Genomic DNA, 27,823 nt, shown 5'->3' with positions numbered 1-27,823 from the left:
GAGGGCTGAATGGCCTGTTCGTGAGCTGTGTTTTTCTTTGTTCTTGATCCTATCAGTTTCTCCATTTCTTTTGACTTTGAGGAGCCGTAGCCACCCAGCTGCTACCAACTTTAGACAACTTCGCTCACTGTACTCTCCTCCTGTTCAAGGCTATTAAGTAAAACCTGAATAAATACCAAATAAATATTCAGTTTTGGTTGACCCTTGAAGTAGGAACCCTCTATCTGAGGAGTAAGGGCTGGCTAAGAATAGACACACTTGAAGAGAAAGGAAAGACTGTTCAAAATACTTCCCTGTTTGTTCAAAAAAATATATAAATTATGTAAATATAGGGCTTGATCTTTTTTTTAAATGTTGGATTTCAGTCTCAAAGTCATGCACAGGGCACTTCCTAGTCAACAACATCAGCAGAGCAGCTGAGAGTCAAGTGCACTGGGCCTGTAGCTGTGTCGTAAATTCTCCGTAATGCAAAATCAATAAGACACAACTGCACTGTGATTAAAAAAAATCGAAGTCAGCTTTATAATTTTGTAGTTTTTGATTAGATGAAGAACCAAAATAAATTTGCTTCGAGCTTGTTTCTGCATCTAAAGATGGATGAGATTAGAGTGAATCATAAAATAAGGAGCACGTTTGATGTCCGATAATGGAATTATCATCAAAGTTACAGTATAATAAATGGTTCTTCTGGTGCTTCCTTACAATCTGCTGCTGTTATTGTTTAATATTTATGTCCGGTCATCCCTCGACTCAACACTTTTCACACTTTAGTGGATACGTGTTATTCTCATTAGGCTACATGAAAATATAATTTAGATCTGTGTCCCCTATAAGGTGGTATTATCCAAATTAAATGAACACTGTGGATATAATGTAATAGCGTTTGTCATGCCATGATTTGGATCAGAATTTAAGAGGCACGTTTCATAAGTGTGCAGATGACACCAAGATTGGTGGCATAGTGGACAGTGAAGAAGGTTATTTAAGATTTAATTTAGATAAATGTGAGGTGATGCATTTTGGTAGATCGAATCGGGGCAGGACCCACTCAGTTAATGGTAGGGTGTTCCAGACAGTTATAGAACAAAGAGATCTAGGGATATAGGTTCATAGCTCCTTAAAAGTGGAGTCACAGGTGGATAGGGTGGTGAAAAAGGCATTCGGCATGCTTGGTTTCATTGGTCAGGACATTGAATACAGGAGTTGGGACGTCTTGTTGAAGTTGTACAAGACATTTGTAAGGCCATACTTGTACAGTAACTTATACAGGATATGGAAAGTCTTGAGAAACTGGAATTGTTCTGTGAGTTGAGAGGTTTAAGTGGAGATATGATCGAGGTGTTCAAAATCATGACGTGTTGACATGAACGGGTCCTATTCCCAGTGGGTGGACAACCAGAGGACACAAATTTATGTTAATTGGTAAAAGTTTGGTTTTAAATGCAGTGAGTTATGATGAACTGGAATGCACTCCTTGGAAGATGGTGGGAAGCAGTAACTTCCAAAAGGAAATTAGATCTAAGCTTGAAGGGCAAAAAATTGGAGGACAATGGGGTAGGGACAGGGACGTGGAACTAACTCTCTCAAAGAACGGGTACAGACATGATGGTCTGAATGGTCTCCTACGCTTGTCATTCTATGATGCTGAACCCCTGGGCAGCATGTATGCTTGAAATAATATGTTGCCATCAACCTAATCTGCATAAATCTGAAATTAAGCCCAATGTAGCTTGTCCAAACAATAGATCATGCTGAATTAATTTCAGCAGCGGTGAACGATAACAGTAAATTAACTTTATAAACCCATATTACAGACCTAATGATTTTCTGAATTGCACAGTCAGTACCTCGTGCTGTTGCAGTTTGTTTTATTCAATCACCGGTAATAAAAATCTTACTGTGAGAAATTGCAAGAAGAATTTGCTAGTTAAAATTCCTGGATAATTTTCTCCCTTTGTTATCACGGCTCCTGAAAAGTTAGCAGTCGAGAGAAATCTAGTAAGATTCCTCAGTAAATTTTCTCCCCTAAACTACTCTGTCCTTCTGAAGCTCACGTCATTTTTATTTTTGCAAAGGAAACGCGTCCTTAATTTTGAGGACAGGCCTTTGTTACCTCAGGAGTGCTGTTGTCTCCACGTGTTCCTTTTCCTCCAGTATTTTACTTTTGTTTTTAAATATTTGTCCCACATTTTCACAAAGATTAATGAAGAGATAGGAAAGCACAAGGTGTCTCATTTTGTTAAAGGTGTCCTTTCAACACCTGACTTTTTTGGTGGTTTAAATCCTGCGAGGTCAGGTTGCCCGGTGACAGACTGGACTGGTTGATGGAGGTGTACATGATGTACAGGCACTGGGTCCTTTCTCTGCAGAGGTGCCGAGCTCTCCCCTCTGTTAAAAGTCTGACTCCTCACGTGTTGTGAGGGAATGGGTGCATTTGCCTTTTCATAATTCCACTGCGTGGAACATGTTGGGTCATCCCCAATGTAGTCCTGTGGCATGATGGGCGTTGAGGCACCCCTTCTTCTTTTTGGGCTGCTGTGCGGAGATACTGAATATTCCACAAAAGCATGGCTGCCTCCATTGCCACCCAAGGATGACCTATAGTGAGAACCGGGGTTCTCAAGTTGTTCTCTCATACTGTGTGAAAGGTAGTTGTCCACGACATCCTTACCATCGCTCATCAGCTCCTGATCCCGATGAAAGGAATGGCGGGAAGTCGGAATGACCCGCACGTTGCCAAGGTGATGGGACATTGCTTGGTGCGAGGAGTCAACGAGGATCATCGGTGATCCCGCGCACGGCTGATCTCTTAGACTTGCATTGATCACGTTCTGCTCCCACTCACAGCTCCTGAGGCCCGTACTGCGTTTCTGCTGCAATGGGGTCTGTTCCGGCGTTGGTAAAACGGTCGAGTCAAGGTGGTGCTGGCTGGTTTTGATCAAGTTCTTCGACCATCCGTTCTGCATCAGCGGAGCGAGCAGAGTTTCTGGCTGCCCTCTGGACCGGCGCTCCACCATGCCGCCCAGTTTGGTGACGCTGACTACAGACTCGCTGTGAGAAAGGATGGTTTCCTTGTCTTTCCTTCGGGCTGTGTCCTTTTTGTCACGATGGCCAATGAACCAACAGACGCTGAACCCGGAGATAACTGCTCCGATCACAAAGGCAGCGATGGCTGATATCACGAGGAGGTTGACGGAAACCAGACCATTGGGCTCCTCAACAAAACTCTCATGTATCAGGCCTATAATGGGAACAAGGTTATACAAATTGAGAAGCAGTAAACATGACATTTAATGACCCACAAAGAAATTGGGCCTCAGCAATCATAATGCATTTTTCTCCTTCATTTATATTCCATTCTACAGTTTTCTGTTTCATCTCATAGTGACAAGGCTAAATGCATCACAGATGTAACCAGTTCATTTTTCTTTAGATGCCACTCTCACCAATACACCTCCTTCTCTATTGCTGTGATTTTTTCCATTTCAATTATAATACACCTCTGTAAGAATTTGCCCTCTGCATCATTCTCTTGAAACCATTATCCACTTTACCCCAATCGACTCTTTCCCGGGATCTCAGATCTGTGCAACTTTGCACCTCCCCAAATCTTAACCCCCTTTAATCTGTCAGGTTTTTGGAATTCAATATCGGGGCCTGTAGCTCACACGCAGGCACACTGTGAAAAATCTGCCTTTCCGAAAACACCCTTTTAAATTAAATCTTTACCATGTTCCTCAGGGACTGGAAACCTGCTCTGGCTCCACACCAGCCTGCTTTGCTCAGTGCATTTAACTGCCTAAACACAGGGACAACTTTGCCTGGTTTTCTGCTTGTTGAACTGAGGCTGGTGTGATTCGGGAGTTGGGGTGGCCAGGGCATGAGCAGAAACGTACCGCTGCAGCTTCCTGCCGTTTAATTTAAAAGGGTTGCGAACGAAACCCAATCCATCGCTCAAACCAGCCTCCCATCCATTGACTCTGTCTACACTTCCCGCTGCCTCGGCAAAGTAGCCAGCGTAATTAAGGACCCCACGCACCCTGGACATTCTCTCTTCCACCTTATTCCGTCGGGAAACAGATACAAAAGTCTGAGGCCACATACCAATCGATTCAATAACTGCTTCTTCCCTGCTGCCATCAGACTTTTGAATGGGCCTACCTCACATTAAGTTGATCTTTCTCTATACCTAGCTATGACTGTAACACTACACTCTGCACTCTCTCCTTTCCTTCTCTGTGAACAGTATGTTTTGTCTGCATAGCGCGCAAGAAACAATACTTTTCACTGTATAATAATATGTGACAATAATAAATCAAATCAAATCAAACCCTGAAGTAGCAACTTGTTTGTTGGTAGCAAGGATTGAAATGAAGCATCTGATGGTGAGTTTTGCTCTGACTCCATTGGAATTAAGTGTAAGTTTATTTATTAGTGTCACAAGTAGGCCTACATTAACACTGCAATGAAGTTACTGTGAAAATCCCCTAGTCGCCACACTGTGGTGCCTGTTTGGGTACACTGAGGGAAAAGTTACTATGGCCAATGCACCTAACCAGCACGTATTTCAGACTGTGGGAGGAAACTGGAGTACCCGGAGGAAACCCACGCAGACATGGGGAGAACGTGCAAACTCCGCACAGAGTGTGACCCAAGCCAGGAATTGAACCCGGGTCCCTGGCGCTGTGGGACAGCAGTGCTAATCTACTGTGCCACCGTGAATTAAAAATAATGTCAGGAGAGATGTAAAACCCATCTGCAGATTTGCTCCTTTACAATGTCGGGCCCAGTCAAAATCTACCTGACTGGTTTTATTTTCTGGAATTTCTGGACAGAATTTTCCAGCCTGTCCCATTGGTGGTGGGATCTTCCAGTCCACCCCGAAGTCAACCCTTTGTGGTGGCTTCTCCAGCATGGGGTGTGCAAGCTATGCTAAAGCCCATAAACCTCAGAAGGACTGGAAGATCCCAATGGCTTAAATGCACTGAGCAAGGCAGGCTGGTATGGAGCCACAGCGTGGAATTGGCAATGTTAAACTGCCCCTTCATGTTCCAAGATGTATAGGTTAGGGGGATTCGCAGGATAAATAAGTAGGGTTATGGGAACATGGCCTGGGTAAGATGCTCTGTCAGAGAGTCGGTGATGACTTGATGGGCAGAATGGCTTCCTTCTGCACTGTAGTGATTCTATGATTCATCCCTGACAGTAGACTGTCAGTCTTGGCAGGTATCGACTACTATTTAGGATGCCACAGACTAACACAATCCTGTTCTCTGCCTGTGCTGAGATCCATGCATAGGAGTGGGAACTCTGATTGAAGGTCCACCTCCCTTGCCCTGTGATATGGACTGAAAAGCCTGAAATGACAATGTGATCAGTTTTCAGCTGAATATTATGACTATAATTTTGCCTGTTTAGCTGCGAGAATTATGACATATTGGCCACTGGTGCGTTTTCTAGCTTCGTGGGAACACAGGTGATAAGGGAGTGAAAAATAGTACAAACAGGCACTTAAACTAAAATCAGTATAAAATGCCTTTTTGTCCTGTAGGTGCTGCATTCCTAAGACGGGATATAGGCAATAAAATAATCAAAAGCCTGTAATTATACTAAGTCAGGTATGGGTTAGATTTATTTGCAAACATTCTAACGGTAGCAAGACCTATGATTATCAAAACCCTGGCAGGAAGCATCTCATTAAGGGAATCTTGAAACTTCTTCTGGTTTCATGAGGTTATCATTGTGGTCAGGGGAGCGAGGAACCTTGAAACAGTGTGAAGATACATCTGGGTGATGCTTATCAATCATGTGGAATGCTGAGCCTCTTTGGGGATCTTGTAACAGTCAAAAAGGGTATTTTGAAACATGGGAACATAGGATCAGGAGTAGGCCATTCATCCCACTGGGCCTGCTCCGCTATTCAGTATGATCATGGCTGATTATCCACTTCACTGCCTTCCCACACTTTCCCCATATCCTTTTGCATCATTGGCATTTAGAAATCTGTCAATCTCTACTTTAAACACACTCAATGACTGAGCTTCTACAGCCCTCTGCAGTAGAGAGTTCAGGCCCATCGAGCCTGCACCAACAATAATCCCACCCAGGGACTGTCATAGAATCATAGAATCCTACAGTGCAGAAGGAGGCCTTTTGGCCCATCGAGTCTTCACCGACCACAATCCCACCCAGGCCCTTTCCCCATAACCCCATGCATTTACCTTGCTAATCCCCCTAACACTAAGGGGAAATTTACCACGGCCAATCAACCTAACCCGCACATCTTTGGAGTGTGGGAGGAAACTGGAGCACCCAGAGGAAACCCACGCAGACACGGGGAGAATGTGTAAACTCCACACAGGAAGTCACCCGAGGCTGGAATTGAACCAGGTCCCTGGCACTGTGAGGCAGCCGTGCTAACCACTGTGCCACCCATTCTCCTAATCTCAGTCCTAAGTGGCTTTCCTCGTGTTTTGAAATTGTATGCCCTGGTTCTGGACTCCCCATGATGTGGAGATGCCGGCGTTGGACTGGGGTGAACACAGTAAGAAGTCTCACAACACCAGGTTAAAGTCCAACAGGAGCAGTGCTCCGAAAGCTTATGGTATTTGCTACCAAATAAACCTGTTGGATTTTAACCTGGTGTTGTGAACTTCTTACTCTGGACTCCCCAACCAGGGTAAACATTTTAGTTGCATCTACCCTGTTTAAGCCTTCAATATTTTGTTGGTTTCAATGAGATCGCCTCTTGTTCTTCAAAACTCTCCAGTGTACAGGTCCAGATTCCCTAATCTCTCTTCATAGGACAGTCCAGCCATCCCAGGAACAAGTCTGATGCACTCCCTCAATGACAATAATATCCTTCCTAAGGGGTATAAGGGGACCAAAACTGTACACAGTACTCCAGGTGCAGTCTAACCAAGGTTCTGTACAATTGAAGCAAGACTTTATACTCCAGTACTTAAACCCTCTTGCAATAAAGTCTAACATATCATTAGCCTTCCTAATTGCCTGTTGCACCTGCAAGTCAGCTTACAGGGACTTATTGACATCCAGGTCCCTTTGTATATTTACACTTCCTAATCTCTTGCATTTAAAAAATACTCTGCACACCTGTTCCTTCTACCAAAGTTGATTACCTCACATTTTTCCACATTATCTTCCATCTGCCATGTTCTTGCCCCCTCACTAAATCTGTCCAAATCCTCCTGAAACCACTTTACATCTTCCACACATTCTCATCTAACTTTGTGTCATCCGCAAACTCGGAGCTATTCCATTTGGTCCCCACATCCAAATCATTGATATGTATTGTGAACAGCTGCAGCCCAAGTACTGACCCTCACTAACTCCACTAGCCACAGCCTGCCAATGTGAAAATGACCCGCTTATTCCTACTCTGTGTTTTCTGCCTTTTTAACCAATCCTCAGTCTATCCATATCACCTACTATCCCATGTGCTTTAATTTTGCGAACCAACTTGTGGGGGACTTCACCAAAAGCGTTCTGAAAATCCAAGTACATGACATTCACTGACTCCCCCTTATCAATTCTGTTAGTAACATCCTCAAAAAACTCCAACTGGTTTATCAAATATAATTTCTCATTTCTTAAATCCACATTGACTATCCCAAATCAAGTGTCCATTTAAAGTTTAAAGTTTTATTATTGTCACAAGTAGGCTTACATTAACACTGCAATGAAGTTACTATGAAAATCCCCTAGTCGCCACACTCAGGCACCTGTTCGGGTAGACTGAGGGAGAAGTTAGCATGGCTAACCAGCACGACTTTTGGAGGAAATCGGAGCACTCAGAGGGAAAGCACGCAGACACGGAAAGAATGTGCAGATTCCGCACAGACAGTGACCCAAGCCGGGAATCGAACCCGGGTCCCTGGCACTGTGAGGTAGCAGTGCTAACCACTGTGCCACCTTGTCACCCCATCTTTTATCTTTTATAATCGTTTCTAGCATTTTCCCGACTAGTGAGGTAAGGATAACAGGTCTGTAGTTCCCTGTTTTGGCTCTCCCTCCCTTCTTAAATAGTGGAGTGACATTTGCTACCTTCCAATCTGCCGGAACAATCCTAGAATCTATAGAAACAATTCATAGGGACTCTCCGTGATGAGTGATGACCAGACATAGAGCTGACCATGCAGACAGAAATCAATCTCCAATAACACAGGTACTGAATGTAAGTACAGAAGGGTATAAGGAAGTATATTTTCCTTTGTTTCCCCCAGTACAGCTCGACACTGGTCAATATGTCAGAAGTTACATTTTTTCCCCTGGATGTCTAATCAGTGTTCAAGATGTGAACAGGGACCTTTTCACCAATGTTGCCATTGCCCAACATGTCTGGGGCCCCGCTATGTTTTGAAATTATTCTGGAAGGGGCAAAATCATTGAATCATAGAATCCTACAATGCAGAAGGACGCCATTCGGCCCATTTAGCCTACACCGACCACAATCCCACCCAGACCGTCATAGCTATAGAAAGTTAGACCATTTGGGGCAGCACGGTGGCACAGTGGTTAGTTCGATTCCAGCCTTGGGTGACTGTCTGTGTGGAGTTTGCATGTTCTCCCTGTGTCTGTGTGGGTTTCCTGCGGGTGCTCCGGTTTCCTCCCACAGTCCAAAGATGTGCAGGTTAGGTTGACTACAGTTCCCAGGAAGAGGGAAGGAGTTTTTGCCTCTGAAATGGAGTTTGTGGCAGTGACAACAGCCTCGGTCTTCCCCATATTTAGTTTGAGGAAATTTCTATTCATCTAGGATTGGATGTCGGATAAGCAACCTGATGTTTTAGAAAGAGTGGACGAGTCAAGAGAGGTGGCGGTGAGGTAGAACCCAGTGTTATCGGTGTGCACCTCAAAACTGACTGTCCTTTCAGATGACGACACTGAGAGGCAGGGTGTAAGTGAGACACAGGAAGGGGGTTCGAGAATAGATTTCTGCAGGATACTAGCGGGAGCAGGAAGTAAACGCATGCAGTTGATTCACTGGCTACAACTAGATAGATAAGACTCGAGGGCAGTCCTATCCAACTGGACATTGGGTAAAGAGGCTCTAGAAAATGATTGTTTGTTCACCATGTCAAGGTTGCCGACAGGTTGAGAAGGACAAGGAGCGATCGTTTTACATGTTACATTTTGCCTTTATCTTAAAGTCCTTCTTCTATTCTCACACATCTATCTGTAACCCTGTATCACATTAATTAATTAAGAGATTATTGTGTTGTCCTGTGGGGTGAATATTACTTAACAGGTTGTTTGCATTGAAGTTCTTCAGCCCTTCCATTAATCTGGCAAAAATTATTGATTTTTAAAAAGTTTTCTCGGGCTATATTGATTTCATTTTTAAGCCAACAATTGTTTAAGCCTAACTTTTCATTAACAGAAGTTTAATTAGCTCTTTCCCTGCTGGGTATAGCGGATTTCTTTAATTACTTTACATCAAGTAAAGTAGCAGGTACATGAATTATTGAGCAATGGAACCAGTTTATTTCCCTTTCAATCTCTTCCTCGCCTGAATGCACTGACTCATATTGCAGTAAGATCATTGGGACCACATTAGGCCAGCCAGCCCCTTGAAACTGTAACACCATTCAATTAGCTCACCTTAACTCCATCTACTGCCTTCACCTTAGTTGTTTGAGAAGTTGTTAGGTCCACCAATCCTCCCCCCTCATGCCCCCTCCAGCCCTCATGGCCCGTCATATCTTTCATACAACCTCCATAATCACTCATCCTGTATCCAGCATGGGCAGATGTCAGGAGCCATGTGGAGATGAAAAAATAAACTTCTAATAATCTAATACAGTTTATATAACCTTGATAGTGAAAAATAATACTGATTCATAAAATCGATTCAAAGCTTCTAAATCCTCTCAAGTCATTGATCTCTTATAAAACCACGTAAACTTCTCTTCAAACCCGACAACAAAGACAGTTTCTTCATTAATAGCTCTTTAAATTGTTAATCAAACTGTGAACTCAGAACCCCTTGCAATTGTAACTTTTGAAAATCAGCCAAGCATTCATAATGACACAATAAAGTTGGGGAAAAGTCAACAAAGAACTCTATTAAAACTGCATGCCCATAGATGCCACTTTTGTTCATACCTATAGCTATCTTTGAAAGAAGTCCAGCAGCGATTTCTTATTAAAGTCCCACTGACAGCTGCAGTCTGTTTCTTTATTAAAGGGCAGGGCATTTCAAAGAAGCTTCAGGTCCTGACTGTTATCCCCATCTAATCTGCCCTTCCAGGGCATTAAACATCTTCTCCGTCAATTCTTGATTCTCACACTGCGGGTTAAGGCAACAGCGAAAATGGGGTCTGCTGGAACTCAGCACCAGGTTCAAATAGCCCTGCTGAGTTTAGGTTTCCCTTCTGTGCGCATCATCCCCCTTTCCCCTATCGATAAAGATTGTATCTGTCAGAAATGGGAGCATCTGGCTTTCGTTCCCCCCATTATTAAATATGGAAGACTCTGTGAAAATCTGGCCCGAGGTTCTAATACAATGTCGTTGACCGGAAGTGCTATTTCTCTTTCCCTCTGCACAGCTATTGCCCGAAATACTGACTGTTTCCAGCAGCTTGTACATACCTGCCTCGAAATGAGGAATTAAAATTGGAAATGGTTTTATTTAAAGAAACTCTACTTCAATAAATTGAAAGCAAGAATCAAAACCAAGTCCCAATATTTATCAACAGTGAAATAGGATGACAAGCACTGAAGAATAAATCCAATTATTTTTAGATACCATTTAAAATATTATTTTATATATGTATGAAACTTCCAAATGAATTGTTTTTTTAAAACTGTACAGTGCAGAAATTCATAAAAGTACATAAATATTCATTAAATTTCTCCTTCAACTTAATCCCCTGGGTTGACATAAGTTACTATTACACGTACCTGTCATGTCTCACTTATATTGCATCAAGGTTTCTCACACTTTATAAAAAATTAGTCTGCTTCCACAGGAACATTAAATTTGAGAATCAATATCTTTTCTCAAAGGCAGGGGAGTCTAAAACTAGAGGGCATAGGTTTAAGGTGAGAGGGGAGAGATACAAAAGGGTCCAGAGGGACAATTTTTTCACACAGAGGGCAGTGAATGTCTAGAACAAGCTGCCAGAGGTAGTAGTAGAGGCGGGTACAATTTTGTCTTTTAAAAAGCATTTAGACAGTTACATGGGTAAGATGGGTATAGAGGGATGTGGGCCAAATGCGGGCAATTGGGACTAGCTGAGGGGCTAAAAAAAGGGGGCAGCATGGACAAGTTGGGCCGAAGGGCCTGTTTCCATGCTGTAAACCTCTATGACTCTATGACTAATTCCAATGATCAAAAAAGTTGTTTTATTACCACTGGATTCATTTATCAGAAATTCATGAAAAGATAAGTTTTCTTTGTATTTTCTACAGTGTAATAAAAGCTTGTCCAAAACATTTTGTTTGGGTGAAATTTGTATTTGATAACATAAAGAATGGCTTAGCCAGTGAATGGACCACTTTAAAAAAAATAGAATCCCTCTAGTGTAGGAGGAGGCCATTCAGCCCATCGAGCCTGCACTGACAACAATCCCACCCAGGCCCTATCCCCTGCTAATCCCCCTTGACACTAAGGGTAATTTAGCATGGCCGATCCACCTAACCCGCACATCTTTAGGACTGAGGGAGGAAACCGGAGCACCAGCAGGAAACCCATGCAGACACGGGGAGAATGTGCAAACTCCACACAGTCACCCGAGGCCAGAATTGAATTCGGAATTTGGGGCGGCACGGTGGGACAGTGGTTATCACTGCAGCCTCACAGCGCCAGGGATTTGGGTTCAATTCTGACCTCGGGTGTGGAGTTTGCACATTCTCCCCGTGTCTGCATGGGTTTCCTCTGGGTGCTCCGGTTTCTTCCCACAGTTCAAATATGTGCGAGTTAGGTTGATTGGCCATGATAAATTGCCCCTTAATATCAGGGGGATTAGGAGGGTAAATATGTGGGGTGACGGGGATAGGATAGGACCTGGGTGGGATTGTTGTTGGTGCAGGCTCGATGGGCCAAATGGCCTCCTTCTCCACTGTAGATTCTATGAATCCTGGTCCCTGGCACTGTGAGCAGCATCACTAATCACTGTGCCACCGTGTCGCCATCTTGCCTCTGTCAGCCCTGAACTTCAAAGGTCTATCCTGCCAATACAAGGGTAACAGTGCCCCCCCAGCTAACCAAACCCCAGGCTAGAGAACCCCCCCTCAACAAAAACCTCTGGAATGAGGCATTTGCAGAGCTGTGGCAAGTATATCTGCTTTATAAGCACATCAGCAGTCCTGAACTTCAATATTCAGTGAGATGGCAAGTTGGCATTTTCTAAAGGTTGAGGTGAGCGAAATCCCCTTGCTTGGATTTCGTACCATGGGGCCATTTTTAGCAGTGTGGTTGCCCCACTTTATCAGCCAACACAGCTCGGACTCAAAACCCACTGTGACGTCAAGGGTGATGTGATTCAGGTTAAAGTTGTGCCAATGTCCAGCGCAAACTCACCTTCACAGTCGCCCAAGTGCGTTGTATTTCCATGTTCCACATCTTGTTCAAATGGAACACTGCAGGGTAAACAAAGAAGAACATTGAACAGTTTCTGTCCATTTGTGTAACAATAATCTAACCCCTCCTCTATTGGCATTTTGAAAATTAATTCCAATTTAGGTTGAAAACATGAAGGGAAACAATATGAAAGTTTACAATAATCCAGGCGATAATAAGTTTTGAAAAAGACGTTCCTTGTGCTGCTTCCTCCTGATCTCAACTTGGCTCCCTGAACATCTTCTGGTACCTCGCCATTCTTCCAGCATTAACCTGGGAGCCAACGGTTGGGAATTTGGTCAATTGTGGAGGAGACATCATAGCCAGCTTGACCCTGTCCTGATTCAACATCAGTGTTAAGGCTCACTCACAAAGAGTGTCCATTTGACTGAGGTATCAGTATACAGGAGTTGGGACGTCTTGTTGAAGTTGTACAAGACATTGGTGAGGCCACACTTGGAATACTGTGTACAGTTCTGGTCACCCTATTATAGAAAGGAAAGCATTAAAGTAGAAAGAGTGCAGAAAAGATTTACTAGGATACTACCGGGGCTTGATTGTTTGAGTTATAAGGAGAGGCTGGATAGACTGGGACTTTTTTCTCTGGGCTGTAGGAGGCTGAGGGGTGATCTTATAGAGGTCTATAAAATAATGAGGGACATAGATCAACTAGATAGTCAATATCTTTTCCCAAAGGTAGGGGAGGCTAAAACTAGAGGGCATAGGTTTAAGGTGAGAGGGGAGAGATACAAAAGGGTCCATGTAATAACTTCACGGAGGCAAAAGTCCCGTCACCAAGTTACTTTATTTACACCATACATCTGTACACAGCCAGCTCTCCAGTTGCTCCCTGCAGAATGCAGGCTGGGAGTCTGACACACCTGCTTTAAACAGGGAGGCTGAGGCTCCCTGATTTAACCATCAATTAAGACTCATCAGGTATTTCTTTTCAATACCAACCAAATAAATTAACTCAAATTAACTAAGGGATTTGTTCATACTCAAGCAAGCCAACCTCATTAGCCTGGCTGAAATCATCACAGTCCAGAGGGTGGTGAGTGTCTGGAACGAGCTGCCAGAGGGAGTAGTAGAGGCGGGTACAATTTTGTCTTTTAAAAAGCATTTCGACAGTTACATGGGTAAGATGGGTATTGAGGGATATGGGCCAAATGCGGGCAATTGGAACTAACTTAAGGGTTTAAAAAAAAAGGGCGGCATGGACAAGTTGGGCGGAAGGGCCTGTTTCCATGCTGTAAACCTCTATGACTCTGGAGGAAAGCTGGAGGAAAGGGAAGAAACTGGGAGGGGGGGGGGGGGGCGTGTTCCCAATTCCAAATAAAGACTGGGGTCAGATTTTATCTCCCGGGTCACTTAGCGGGAGTTAGCAAATTACCCAAGTCGGCATGCTCACCTCAGGGAAAAATGCCCTGAATGGTGTGGTTTTCTTTTGGGGGAGGTTTTTTTTTGGCACAGGGGTTTGGGTGTGGAACGAATTCAGGCCCGTTACCCTTTGAACATGGATCAATGACAGCTACAGGGGCTGCCGAGTGCTGGGGTGGGCCTTATGGAAGGCCTGCCTCAGTTGTCTGGGACTTTGTACCGCTTGTTTTATAAAATATTAGGGCCCTAAGTTCTTACTCCTCACACCTTCCATGCTCCACTCATTCACCACACCCAGGCCTATGGAACCTCCATGTTTATTCACCCAGCATTTGTTCTGTACAGATCAGTGAACCTTATAGTGACTAAACAAACTTGCAACTATAGCCCGATTAAAGACGTCAATCGACTAAACTTTAAAGTAACAATAACAAGCTTGGTGGAGAACCCAGGCTTTCATAAAAACTTTGACTTTGTTGACACAGGCGCAGAGGAGGGAAAATATTGCTTGAATCACAGCTTTACAAGCTTTTTCTTAAGATCTAGTTTGTCAATGGCTCAATGTTTATTTGCAGAGGATAAAGAGGCGTCAAGTGCTTTTAGTTGTTATTATTGATATTTTGGAGGTTTGGTTGATTGAAACTTTTATGTGGTTGCAGTAACAGCAGTTGTTCTGAAGAAAATTATGAAGGAGTGTTTGTTTTCAAGCAGTTCCACAAATTGGATTCATTGGATTTGTCCAAATCTGAGATAAAAATAGAAATGAGGAAAATACTCAGGAGGTCTGGCAACATCTGTGGAGAGAGAAACAGCTTCTGCCCGATGACCTTTCATCAGAACTGAGCAATATTTGATAAGCTTTAGGTGGAAGGGGGAGTGGTGGGGCGGCGGGGCGCGAGGGGGGGGGGGGGTGGCGGCAGGGGGGGTGAACAAAATGGATGGTCTGTGATTGGATGAAAGGTGGAACGGTGGCATAGTGGTTGGCACTGCTGCCTCACAGCGCCAGGGACTCGGGTCGCTGTCTGTGCGGAGTGTGCACGTTCTCCCAGTGTCTGCGTGGGTTTCCTCCGGGTGCTCCGGTTTCCTCCCACATCTGAAAGACGTGCTGGTTAGATGCATTGGCCATGCTAAATTCTCCCTCAGTGTACCCGAACAGGTTTTCACAGTAACCTCATTGCAGTGTTAACGTAAGCCTTACTTGTGACACTAATAAATAAACTAAACTTTAGGTAGAACAGAAGGGCTCAAGGTGAAAGACCAAAGGGAGCAGTAATGAGACTGGTAAAGAAACAAAGGAAGTGTCCAGAGGAGGTGTGAATGGCAGAATTATGACCAGTTGCTATTTAAAAGCAAAAGTAAAGAGAGAAACAAAAGGGACAAACCGAAACCAGCAAAGATAAAGGAGAATGGTGGCAGAGATTGCAAACTGAATTTGCTGAACTCACTGTTGAGTCTGGAAGACTGTAAAATGACAAATTGAAAGATGGGAGTGGGGGGATTTTCTGCCCATGTTTTTGTGGGCAAGAAAGCCAGAGGGGGTGGAGAATTCAAGCGGTGGGATTTCCTGTTGAGTTTGTTCCTGCTTCCCCACCAATGTTTTGCGGGAGTGTTTCTACTTTCATCTTTATATTTTTCAGATTGGGGCGCCTTTTGGGTACTGGTTTGTACACCCCTATTTTTTATTGGCTTGGGTGTGGCTCTGCAGCTTCAAGGACCAATGACCGTGAGTGGCGAGTAGAGTGTGCTAAATTCAAAGTTTCTGTTTCCTTTGCTGCTTTTTAGTTTTTCTCCCTTTTTGTTTGCTTTTGGACTGCAGCTGTTCCATGATCTTGCCACTCACACCTCCTCCAGACGTATCTTTTGTTTCATTACTTGCTTCATTCCTACTGCCTTTACACCACCAACCCTTTTGTTATTTAATCTCTCCGGCCTTTTGCCCTCATTTCAAACCTATTATGGTGGGATTCTGCAATCTTCTCCATTTCTACCTGCTGCCCAGCGAGAATGGCGAATTTGGCGCTCAGCCAAGACAAGGATTCTCTGGGAGGCCAAGGATTCTCTGGGAGGCAAGAGAAGTGATTGCAGAGCCTCTGGCTCTGATCTTCAGGTCGTCGTTGGCCTCTGGTATAGTACCAGAAGATTGGAGGTTAGCGAATGTTGTCCCATTGTTTAAGAAGGGGAACAGAGACTTCCCCGGGAATTATAGACCGGTGAGTCTCACTTCTGTTGTCGGCAAGATGTTGGAAAAAATTATAAGGGATAGGATTTATAGTTATTTGGAGAGTAATGAATTGATAGGTGATAGTCAGCATGGTTTTGTGGCAGGTAGGTCGTGCCTTACTAACCTTATTGAGTTTTTTGAGAAAGTGACCAAGGAGGTGGATGGGGGCAAGGCAGTGGACGTGGTATATATGGATTTTAGTAAGGCGTTTGATAAGGTTCACCATGGTAGGCTTCTGCAGAAAATGCAGATGTATGGGATTGGGGGTGATCTAGGAAATTGGATCAGGAATTGGCTAGCGGATAGGAAACAGAGGGTGGTGGTTGATAGTAAATATTCATCATGGAGTGCGGTTACAAGTGGTGTACCTCAGGGATCTGTTTTGGGGCCACTGCTGTTTGTAATATTTATTAATGATCTGGATGAGGGTATAGTTGGGTGGATTAGCAAATTTGCTGATGACACCAAAGTCGGTGGTGTGGTAGACAGTGAGGAAGGGTGTCGTAGTTTGCAGGAAGACTTAGACAGGTTGCAAAGTTGGGCCGAGAGGTGGCGGATGGAGTTTAATGCGGAGAAGTGTGAGGTAATTCACTTTGGTAGGAATAACAGATGTGTTGAGTATAGGGCTAACGGGAGGACTTTGAATAGTGTGGAGGAGCAGAGGGATCTAGGTGTATGTGTGCATAGATCCCTGAAAGTTGGGAATCAAGTAGATAAGGTTGTTAAGAAGGCATATGGTGTCTTGGCGTTTATTGGTAGGGGGATTGAATTTAGGAGTCGTAGCGTTATGTTGCAACTGTACACAACTCTGGTGCGGCCGCACTTGGAGTACTGTGTGCAGTTCTGGTCCCCACATTACAGGAAGGATGTGGAGGCTTTGGAGAGGGTGCAGAGTAGGTTTACCAGGATGTTGCCTGGTATGGAGGGGAGATCCTATGGGGAGAGGCTGAGGGATTTGGGATTGTTTTCGCTGGAAAGGCGGCGGCTAAGAGGGGATCTTATTGAAACATATAAGATGATTAGAGGTTTAGATAGGGTGGATAGTGATAGCCTTTTTCCTCTGATGGAGAAATCCAGCACGAGGGGGCATGGCTTTAAATTGAGGGGGGGTAGTTATAGAACCGATGTCAGGGGTAGGTTCTTTACCCAGAGGGTGGTGAGGGATTGGAATGCCCTGCCAGCATCAGTAGTAAATGCGCCTAGTTTGGGGGCGTTTAAGAGATCCGTAGATAGGTTCATGGACGAAAAGAAATTGGTTTAGGTTGGAGGGTCACAGTTTTTTTTTTTAACTGGTCGGTGCAACATCGTGGGCCGAAGGGCCTGTTCTGCGCTGTAATGTTCTATGTTCTATGTTCTATGTTCTATTCACTGCAGCGGCACTGGAGAATCCCAGCTGCGGACAAGGTTGGAGGTTTCTGGTGTACATCTCTTACCTTTTCTCAGTGCTGATGAAAGGCCATTAATCTGAAACATTAGCGCGGTTTCTCCCTCCACCTATTTTAAACAGCCTTTGATCTTATAGTGGAGAAATTATTTTCACATGGACTGATAAGTATTTGTACAACATTGTGTGGCAATACCGTGCCTTTAAGAAATGTATTTTAGTTATGTTTGTTGTGTAGGATCTGTTTTAGTTATTATCAATGCTGGTTTGTCTGTGACTGGCATATTGTATTATCACTGCAGCAGCATAATTGATCTTAATTACCACAATATTTGTTTCAATCTGGACTAATGTAGTGTCATTTTTGAGATTTCCCTGGAGTTTTGCAGAGTAGGGCTTGATTGGGTTGATTGACAGATGAGATCATATGACTGGGTGGAGCTAGGCTTATACTTAGAATTTAAGCTTAGTTGCTGTTTAGATGCTGCTTTGATTTGAGGGAGGGCAGTGCCTCTCCTTTCCCCACTCTGAAGTCTGGAGACTGGGAGCTGCCATAGACTAGGTTTACTTCTTTGAAGTTCTGTTGTTTTAGGATATATCCTTCTCGGGAAACAGTTCTCTGTCCAGAAGTGTTAAAAGACTGGAAATCTGTCACCGTGTGAACACACTTGTTTCTGTGCTATCTCATTCTGAAGAAAGGTGTATGCCTGTGGGGGTATTGCATTAAATTGGAACAATAGAGATAGCTAGCTGTTAAGAATTATACTTTGTCATGTTTAAGTAATCTGATCGGTAAAAGTTAAGCTAATTCTTTTTGTTATATTCTAACCGTGCTCTTAAATAAAGTTTGTTGTGATAAAGGCTTCCTAGTGGGTCAATTGTATCATACCTGGAGCAAATTCCCCTATGCTCATCCCACTGCCAAAATCAAATGCAAAAGTTGGGGTCGAGGCTAACTTCATAATATATCTTGGAGTTTCTGATCTGGTCCCCAACAATTATCCCACTGCTGTATGAGTTATGCTCTTGTGTCAATGAGTGAGGTTATTTCACTCATGGAGTAACATTCACATTTTTGTATAACTTCTGGCAGAAAGGAAGTAAAACTTGTATCAGCAAATGCAAGATGACCAATGAATCATCTATAAGTGAGTATCAGCTCATTATAATGTCATGCTGGAATTCGTCACCAACTACCAGCACTCTGTACTCACAGGTTCTCAAGACTCCCAGGTGACAATTACCTCTTTATTTTATGTAATTTGGAAGTGAGTTGGCAGTAAATGCATCAGCGTTAAGCTTAAACAGAATCATTCTGACTCAAGCATTGAAACATTTCCTTTGAGAATTGGAGAAATTCCTGGTTTCAGCACTGTCAGACGAACACACAAGAAACATACAGGTGAGATTCTCTGGCCTCCCAGCTGCGTGTTAGAAACAGAAAGTAGGTGCAGGAGGAGGCCATTCGGCCCTTCAAGGCTGCACCACCACTCAACATGATCATGGCTGATCATGCACTTTCAGTATCCCACTCCCACTGTCTCTCCGTACCCCTTGATCCCTTTAGCCGATGGGAGGTGACGGGATTCTCTAGATCCTGCTGCTGTCAATGGGAATTGCCATTGACGGTCACCCCACGCCGACCGGGAAATCCATGGGTGGGGGTGCACTGCTGGCGGGACCGGAGAATCCCGCCGGTGTGAATGGCCAGAGAATTCCGACCACAAATTAGAAGCAGGAGTAAATTATTCAGTTCCTTAAGCCTGCCCCCACCAATCAATAAGATCTGACTGTGACCTCAATGTCACTTTCTTACCTAACCTTACATGCCCTTTGACCCCCTTGTCGGTCAAGAAACAGTCTCCCTATGTCATAAAAATATTCAATGGCTTTGCTGCTACGGTTCTCTGGGGAAGTTTCAAAGACTCAAGACTCTCTGAGAGAAACAATTTCTCCTCATCTTGGTTTCCATCTTTGTACGTTCCAAACAGCCGAGGGTAGAATTGACAAACTCTGCACTCCTGGGAAATAATGCCACCAGTGAGAAGCGGATTTTCAACAATTATTCAGAAGCAAATTTAAATATTTAAACACTGTGAGAATTTAAATGGGGCTGGGTGATGGTGAGGAGGAATTGTGGCTGAAAGTTTAATGTGTACTTGCTGATTAAAAATTAATTGCAAACATTTGTAACTTTAAATACGTAATCGCAACATAAAGCAAATGGAAAAATAACTGTCTTTGAATGTCAGATTTCTGAAACCCAGTTTTTATTTTAGAAGTTTCCAAATAAGTCACTCAAAAACTTGATTTTCCGACCCAGAATTGGAAGGCGAAAATCCTACTTTGAAGTTTTATTATTGTCACAATTAGGCTTACATTAACACCGCAATGAAGTTAGTGTGAACATTCCCTGGTTGCCACACTCCGGTGCCTGTTCAGGTACATTGAGGGAGAATTTAGCATGGCCAATGCCTCTAACCAGCATGTCTTCCGGACTGCGGGAGGAAACTGGAGCACCCGGAGGAAACCCACGCAGACACGGGGAGAACGTGCAGACTCTGCACAGTCACCCGAGGCTGGAATCAAACCCGGGTCCCTGGTGCTGTGAGGCAGCAGTGCTAACCACTGTGCCACCCTTAAGATAAAGACTAAGATGATGCATGGATGGGTTGTGCATTTTGGGCAGATTTGTAAATCTTTTGTCTCCAGCAACATCAGAATGTACAGTACCTTGTGGCAAAAAGTGATCAAGAAATACTATCATAACAGGTGTGACTGATTAATATAGGATGTGTCTCTTCCAACAGTGAGTCCTTCCCATTTTGAAATAGAGCTTAGGCCACAAGAGTTTAATTTGGTTCTACCTGGTTCCTGGTTCCAAATACGCACACACTCCATCGCCAACCCAGCCACAATACGGGTCACGAGTGCCAATGCAGTTCCTTTAGAAACAACATTTGAAAGATGCATTAATTCTTAGACAAAAATAAAACACTTACATTTATATAGCACCTTGCATGACCTCCAGGCACCCCAAAGCACTTTGCAGCTCCCTGGTGAAGTATATTTTGTGGGTTGGTTCCGGTGATAATCTTCTTTCTGTTTTCTTTGTTAGTGTGGTGATTATCCCTTTAAGGGTAACACAGCTGAGTACAGGTCACCTGGCTTGGGTGACCAAATGGGACTCAGAGTGGGGAATCACCCCAGGGAGAGGAGCTCTCCTAGATTGGACCTATTTCGAGCTAGCTGCATCTCTTCTGATCTGCTAGCTGATCTCTACGAGATCACTAAATTGTTCACGAGGGGAGTCTCTGAAAGGGCATCATTACAGTTGGACAAAATTTGCTTTTGCAAATGGTAGCTTGCTCAGGTTTGCTTCACTCAAGTAGCATTCTTTATCTGGGTGGCACAGTGGTTAGCATTGCTGCCTCACAGCACCAGGGACCCGGGTTCAATTCCAGCTTCAGGTGACTGTCTGTGTGGTGTCTGCACGTTCTCCCTGTGTCTGCGTGAGTTTTCTCCAGATGCTCTGGTTTCCTCCCACAGTCCAAAGATGTGCAGGTTTGGTTGACTGGCCATGCTAAATTGCTCTTTAGTGTCCCAAGAAGTGCAGGTTAGGGGGTTAGTGGCGTAAATATGTGGGGTTACGGGGATAGGGTCTGGTTAAGATGCTCTATTGGAGAGAGTCGGTGTGGACTTGATGGGCCAAATGGCCTGTTTCTGCACTGTAGGGATTCTATGATTCTATGATATATACGTGTTGGTATTTGACAGTAGGAAAATTTGCAGCCAAAGTTAAACCTGATTTTACCCTGTGTCCAAACATGAATTTCCACCAAGAGGTGGAAAGATTATCCTCTCTAACCCAAGGGATGCCGAGGCTGATTGTAAATACGGAAGTAGAGATGAGTTAACTTAGCACAGACCAAGGAGCGAACGCAAGACCTTTATGGCTGGTATGATTCACGGACAGGAACATGTAATGACGATATCACAGTTTTTAAGAGCAGCAGCTTTTAAACCTTTCAATTGAGTTTAAAAAGCCTTTTTCAAAATGAAGATATAGACAGACAACCCAGCACTTTTCTGTTTGTTCAAACCTTTTAGACTCTTGGCTACAAAGAATTATTAAAATACAAAAGACTCCTCCAGGAATCATAGAATCTTAATAGTGCAGACGGAGGCCATTCGGCCCGTCGAGCTTGCACCGACAACAATCCTACCCAGCCTTATCTGCCTAACCCCAACTGCTAATAACCCTGACATTAGGGGACAATTTACCATGGCCAATCAATCTAACCCACACATCTTTGGAGTGTGGGAGGAAACTGGAGCACCGAGAGGAAACCCACGCAGACACGGGGAGAACATGCAGACTCCGCATAGGCAGTCATCCAAAGCCGGGAATTGAACCCGGCTCCCTGGCACTGTGAGGCAGCAGTGCCAACCACTGTGCCACCGTGCCGCCCAGCAGTGTCATCAAATCTTCCAAAAGGTGTGAAAACCCTTTGGCAGCTTAGGGAATAGGAGACTGGAAAGCTCTGACAAAGGGTTATCCAGACCCGAAATGTTGGCTCTGTTCTCTCTCCACAGATGCATTCAGACCTGCTGAGATTTTCCAGAATTTTCTGTTTTTATTTTAAGATTCCAGCATCTGCAGTATTTTGCCAATATCTCTCAGAGACTGATTTGAAGTCTCATCTTTTGTATCTTTGCTCCTTTAGGTGAATTTTAATCTTTGTATTTAAGTTAATAACTTTATTGCTTTTACTTCTGTAAGTGTCAGTGATAGTTTTGTAATAAACTAACCTTTGCATTGTTTAAGAATAAAGCAGAAATAAAAGATGGCCACATACACTCACACACACAAGCAAACGCACAACACACACTATATACACACTCTTCCCTCACGGACCACTTTGAGGAAATGCCTTTTATGCAGTTGTGACAAGCTCTATATTTAAGTTCATTTATTAGTGTCACAAGTAGGTTGATATTAACACTGCAATGAAGCTTCTGTGAAAATCCCCTAGTCGCCACACCCCGGCACCTGTTTGGGTACACTGAGGGAGAATGTAGCATGGCCAATGCACCTAACCAGCGCGTCTTTTGGACTTTGGAGGAAAACGGAGCACCCGGAGGAAACCCACATAGACATGGGGGAGAACGTGCAGACTCGACACAGACAGTGACCCAAGCTGGGAATTGGACCCGGGTCCCTGGCGCTGTGAGGCAGCAGTGCTAACCACTGTGCCACCATACCGCCCAAATTGCACAGTACTGGGGAGCTAAGACATACTTCCAGACAAAGCACCTAAGATAATTAACCCTTCCATAAACTGTTAAATGACAAGTAAGGATAAAATGGTTGGTTTTTGACAGTAGGAGACAAAGCTGATCAAATAGTAATGGGATGGATTACTTCTGTTCCTTTTGGGGATTGGCTATATGATGTATGAAACCCAGCAGATTTGGATTGGGTAGTGGAGCTGTGAGGACAGTGAGATATTACGTAATGTTGCCTTAAGGATCAGGGAGCGTTTATGCAGAACTACATCACAGGAGGGAGAATGAGTAGGGTGGCGTTCATGGTTGAGTTGGCTCCTAGATGAACTGTGAGAGAAAATTAAATAGTTGGTGTAGAGTCGTGGATAGATTGTACAGAGTCTGAGGAAGGAGATTAAATGGGTGAGGTAGAGTCCATAACAGGGTAGATGTACAGGCTGTGGTAGCAGTGGGTTCGACAGACCATGTAATTGTTTCTTGTTCTGTGTGTCTCTGTGATCTTTCACGCCAATGATTACACGCCAATGATTACACACCAATGATTATAAATTCCATCCAGGTTCCGAGACACTCATATGATATTGATTTATTCATTCCTCTGAATCAATCTTTACTTTTGGTTCTGAAAATCATAGTTCCACTCCTGTCTCCACGCTGCGTTCCTCCGGCTGAGACAGTGGGGAACAGGCATATTTTACGTTTGCTTCATTAGGTGATTGAGAAGGCTGAGGCCTGAAGAAATTCCTGACTAATTCACTTACTGCTTTCCCAGCTGGATGCATTGGCTGATGCTATGAAATTGTTTGTGGCTAATTGCTCAGCCAGTACTCATGCGGGCAGTGTACACTGAGCCAATGCTTGGAAGCTGCCAGCTCCAACCCAACAATTCGAGACTCAAGACGCAGCAATGTTTTCTTGATGCTGTTACTGGTTCGTTTCGCTTCAGTTGGTAGGATACGCACCATCTTGTGCCAACATAAAACAGTTCCCTGGCAACCAATGTCACGCACAAGGCTCACCCTTAATTATGAATTCAATTATCAGGATTCCATTCGGAGACTGATCCTGAAGAGGAGATTGGTAAAAGGAAACTTGCATTTTTGGAATGCTTATCCCAATTGGAGGATGTCAACCTTCAGCTAAAGTACTTCTGAAGTGTGGTCACCATCGTCATGTGGGAATTGCAGCAACCAATAGGGTAGTTAGGGCATTATAATTGGCACGGGCTTTGAGGGCAGAAGGGCCTGTTCCTGTGCTGTGCTTTTCTTTGTTCTTTGTTCAATAGGAACAGGTGGGAAATGTCCCACAAACTGCAATGTGATAATGGCCAGATCATCAGCTTTAGGGATGTTGGTTAGAATCTTACAGTGCAGAAGGAGGCCATTTCGTTCTGCCAATGTTGTAATTGTATCCACCTCTACCACCTTGGGCATTCCATTGGCCAAACAATGACTGGAGCGTGAGGAAGTCATGTGATGAAACCTCCAGGAATACATTTAATTGGCGTTGGCAACACCTCGAAATTTAAAAGTGTGATCTTGGTCCTGGGGCTCTGACAAGTCGCAGAATTATAGAATCATAGAATCCTACAGTGCAGAAGGAGGCCATTTGGCCCATCGGGTCTGCATCGACCACAATCCTGCCCAGGCCCTATCCCCATAACCCCATGCATTTTCCCTAGCTAGTCCCCCTGACCATAAGGGGCAATTTAGCATGGCCAATCCACCTAACCCACACACCTTTGGACTGAGAGAGGAAACCGGAGCACCCAGAGGAAACCCACGCAGACACGGATAGAATGTGCAAACTCCACACAGTCACGCAAGCCAGGAATCGAACCCGGGTCCCTGGTGCTGTGAGACAGCAGTTCTAACCACTGTGCCACCATGCCACCCATTGGTGGGTAAAGATTACCAAAGAGCATTCCCACCTCCTTCTTCAAAATAATGCCAAGATTTCTATTCCATCCCCATGAGAGGGTACTCGATGCCTTGGCTCAATAACTTAATTGAGCGATGGTTCTTCAGATAGTGCAGCACACCTTCAGTACAGTACTGAATTGGAGCATCAGCCAAGGTTTTCTACCGAGGGGAAGGGGCTTGAACCCAAAATTTTCTGTCTCGGTGTTAAGAGTACTACCAACCGAGCAATGGCTGCCAGTAAGCACTTGACACAGAGTTCACAGAATCCCTACAGAGGTCATTCGGCCCATCAAGTCTGCACCCAACTCTCTGACAGAACATCTTTCCCAGGCCCCCTCCCCCACATTATCCCGGTAACCCCACACATTTCCCCAGGCTAATCCATCTAATCTAATTATCTTGGGGCACTTAAGGGGCAATTTAGCATGGTCAATCCACCTAACCTGCACAACTGTGGGAGGAAACCGGAGCACCCAGAGGAAACCCACACAGGCACGGGGAGAATGTGCAAACTCCACGATGAGGAAAGGTTGGACAGGTTAGGCTTGTATCTGCTGGAGTTTAGCAGAGTAAGCGGCGACTTGATTCAATCATATCGGATCCCGAGGATGGATGTGGAGAGGATGTTTGCTCTTGTAGGAGAATCTAGAACTAGGAGCCACTCTTTAAAAATAATGGGTAGAATTTTCCATTTTTCTTCCAAAACGTCAACTCCGATGGGAAAAGCCGTGTGTTGCCTACCAGTCGTGCTGCTGGCTTTTCCCGCCAAATGTTTGAACACTTTGAAAAAAAAATCCAGGAGGTGGGTCCCATGATGTCACGCTGGCAAGGCGGGTTCAGAATGAGCTGTGCCCAGCCGGCAACATCGGCTATCAAAAGATTGGGGCACCCTCACCATGGAATCACCCCCCCCCCACCCCACAACGGGCACGGGGACTCCCTGACACCTCCCCCACTGACCCCCCCATCTGCCCCTCCCCCCCCCCATACACTGGCCCTCCCTTAGCATTGCCAGGGGCATGACCCTCTCCTCCTGGGGGACTGTACATACCTGCCCGCCCCCGGCGGGTTCTGTTCATCTTTCCCCGCTTTTAAAAGCTGTTGTAAAGCCTGCCCGATGTGATGTCGGACTGCAGGCTAGAGGGGGGGGGGGGGACTGGCGAGGAGGGGCGCGGGACTTTCTTACGTGGAGAGATGTTGCAGCAGGATGGCCCGCTAATCATATTAAAATGCATTCAAATGAGGTTCCCGTCATCATAAGGTGGGAACCCCATTATAGCACCGGTGGGGGTGGGAGGGGAGCGGGGACGAGTGAGGCAAATCCCACTGGTGTAAAAGCCATTTTGGGACTCCCTCTCAATTCTCTTCCTCCTCCGCCATTCCTGCCTGCCCAGAAAAGGAGGTGGAAAAGCACCCCCCCCCCCAAGAGTTTGTCCATTTAAAACACAGATGAGGTGAAATCTTTTCACTCAGAGGGTGGTGAGCCTTTGGAACGTTCTTCCTGGTGGAAGCAGAGTCTTTGAATATGTTGAAGGAAGAGCTGGATAGACTCCTGGTAAGCAAGGGGGATGATAGGTTGTCGCGGGCAGGGGAATGTGGATTTGAGGCTACTGCAGATCAGCCATGATCTTATTAAATGGTGGAGGAGGCTCGAGGGGCCGAATGGCCTACTCCGCTCCTTGTTCATATGTCAGATGTTACTTTTCTAATGATCTTTATTTAATCTTGGTGTCAGAATATGATTCGAGACTCTGATCTTGGAGGTGAAAGGATGACGCTAGCAGTTTGTTCTAATCCTTGTTAACTTCAAGGGCTGAATTTTCCCGTTTCGCCCGCCACGGGAATCATAGCAGGCGGGACACGGACCATGTAAAGGTCCGTTGACCACGGGCGGGATTTTCCGGTTTCGAGGCAAGTGCGGCCGCAAATTCCCACTCAAACTCTTTCAATAGCTTGACATGTGATCTGGACAAAGCACACTATTTCCCAGTGGATCAAATTTAATTGCTGTACTGTTAATTTCCTCAGATCTCGAGCATTATTTCAGCAGTTTGGCAGGGAACTAACTTTGTTAAGGCTCCTACTTCTCACATTTTAATTAAATACTGATCAGATCTCTCGTAACCCGTTCTCAAAGTGCTTTCAGTTCGAAGCAGCGCAAACTCATTTTGCTTTGAGTGGCCTCCAAAACCTCCTCGAGGCAGATTCAACTTCAAACCAATTTTGATTTGAGCCTGTTTTGCCTTCTCATCTCTTCCCTCCCAGCCTAAGTCTTGCAATGTAAAAAAAATAGGCATGAGAAAAGTGTCAAACTTCAATCAGCAGAGTAACAAAGCAGTAAATTCTAACGAAGAGTTAGACAAAGCCCTGTAAAAGAATGAAACTTTGTTTTGAAATTCTGTAGCTTTAACATATTGCTTGTATAAGTTTGAACACTCTGGGGGAGGTGGGGGGGCGGGGGGGGGGGGGGGGGGGGGGGGCGGAGTTGCGTTTTCATGAGAGTGGGAATGGCAATGTGTCAAAAAATACGGTGGGAAAAGCCATCAGTGCAGTCCGCGGGCTACATTCTGCTTTTTCCGCCTCAGTTGACACATTGTCAAACAGAGAAAATTCCGCCCTATGTTATAAACTCTAAAGCGAACCTTCATAACCTTGGCTCCAAATGTTTGTAACTGCATAGAACTGAGTAGTCAGAACCTGAAAAATGGTAAGTTTTAAAATACTTTATTTATTAATGCCACAAGTAGGCTTCCATTAACACTGCAATGAAGTTACTGTGAAAATCCCCCAGTCGCCACACTCTGGCGCCTGTTCGGGTACACTGAGGCAGAATTTAACATGGCCAATGCACCTAACCAGCACTTCTTTCGGACTGTGGGAGGAAACCAGAACACCAGGAGGAAACCCACACAAACACAGGGAGAACGTGCAAACTCCACACAGACAGTGACCCGAGCCAGGAATCGAACCCAGCTCCCTGGTGCTGTGAGGCAGCAGTGCTAACCACTGTGCCACCGTGCTGCCCTGAGGTGACTGGATATGCGGAA

At 44.7% G+C, this 27,823-nt stretch overlaps 1 protein-coding gene across 1 annotated transcript in view; it reads right to left on the bottom strand.

Annotated features, from left to right (window-relative positions):
- Positions 1-2,069: 2,069 nt before the first annotated feature.
- sema6bb (sema domain, transmembrane domain (TM), and cytoplasmic domain, (semaphorin) 6Bb) overlaps positions 2,070-27,823 on the bottom strand; it is a 325,575-nt gene continuing 299,821 nt past the window's right edge. Inside the window, exons 14-16 of the mRNA XM_078198149.1 lie at positions 20,433-20,510; positions 12,542-12,600; positions 2,070-3,241 (exon numbers count right to left, since the gene is read on the bottom strand). Coding sequence (XP_078054275.1) covers positions 2,232-3,241; positions 12,542-12,600; positions 20,433-20,510 — 1,147 coding nt within the window. The 3' untranslated portion in view covers positions 2,070-2,231. The remainder of the gene's footprint in view (positions 3,242-12,541; positions 12,601-20,432; positions 20,511-27,823) is intronic.

Source organism: Mustelus asterias, chromosome 26, assembly GCF_964213995.1.
Source record: "Mustelus asterias chromosome 26, sMusAst1.hap1.1, whole genome shotgun sequence".
NCBI classification, from domain to species: domain Eukaryota; kingdom Metazoa; phylum Chordata; class Chondrichthyes; order Carcharhiniformes; family Triakidae; genus Mustelus; species Mustelus asterias.
This window is presented reverse-complemented; position numbering and strand designations above follow the sequence as displayed.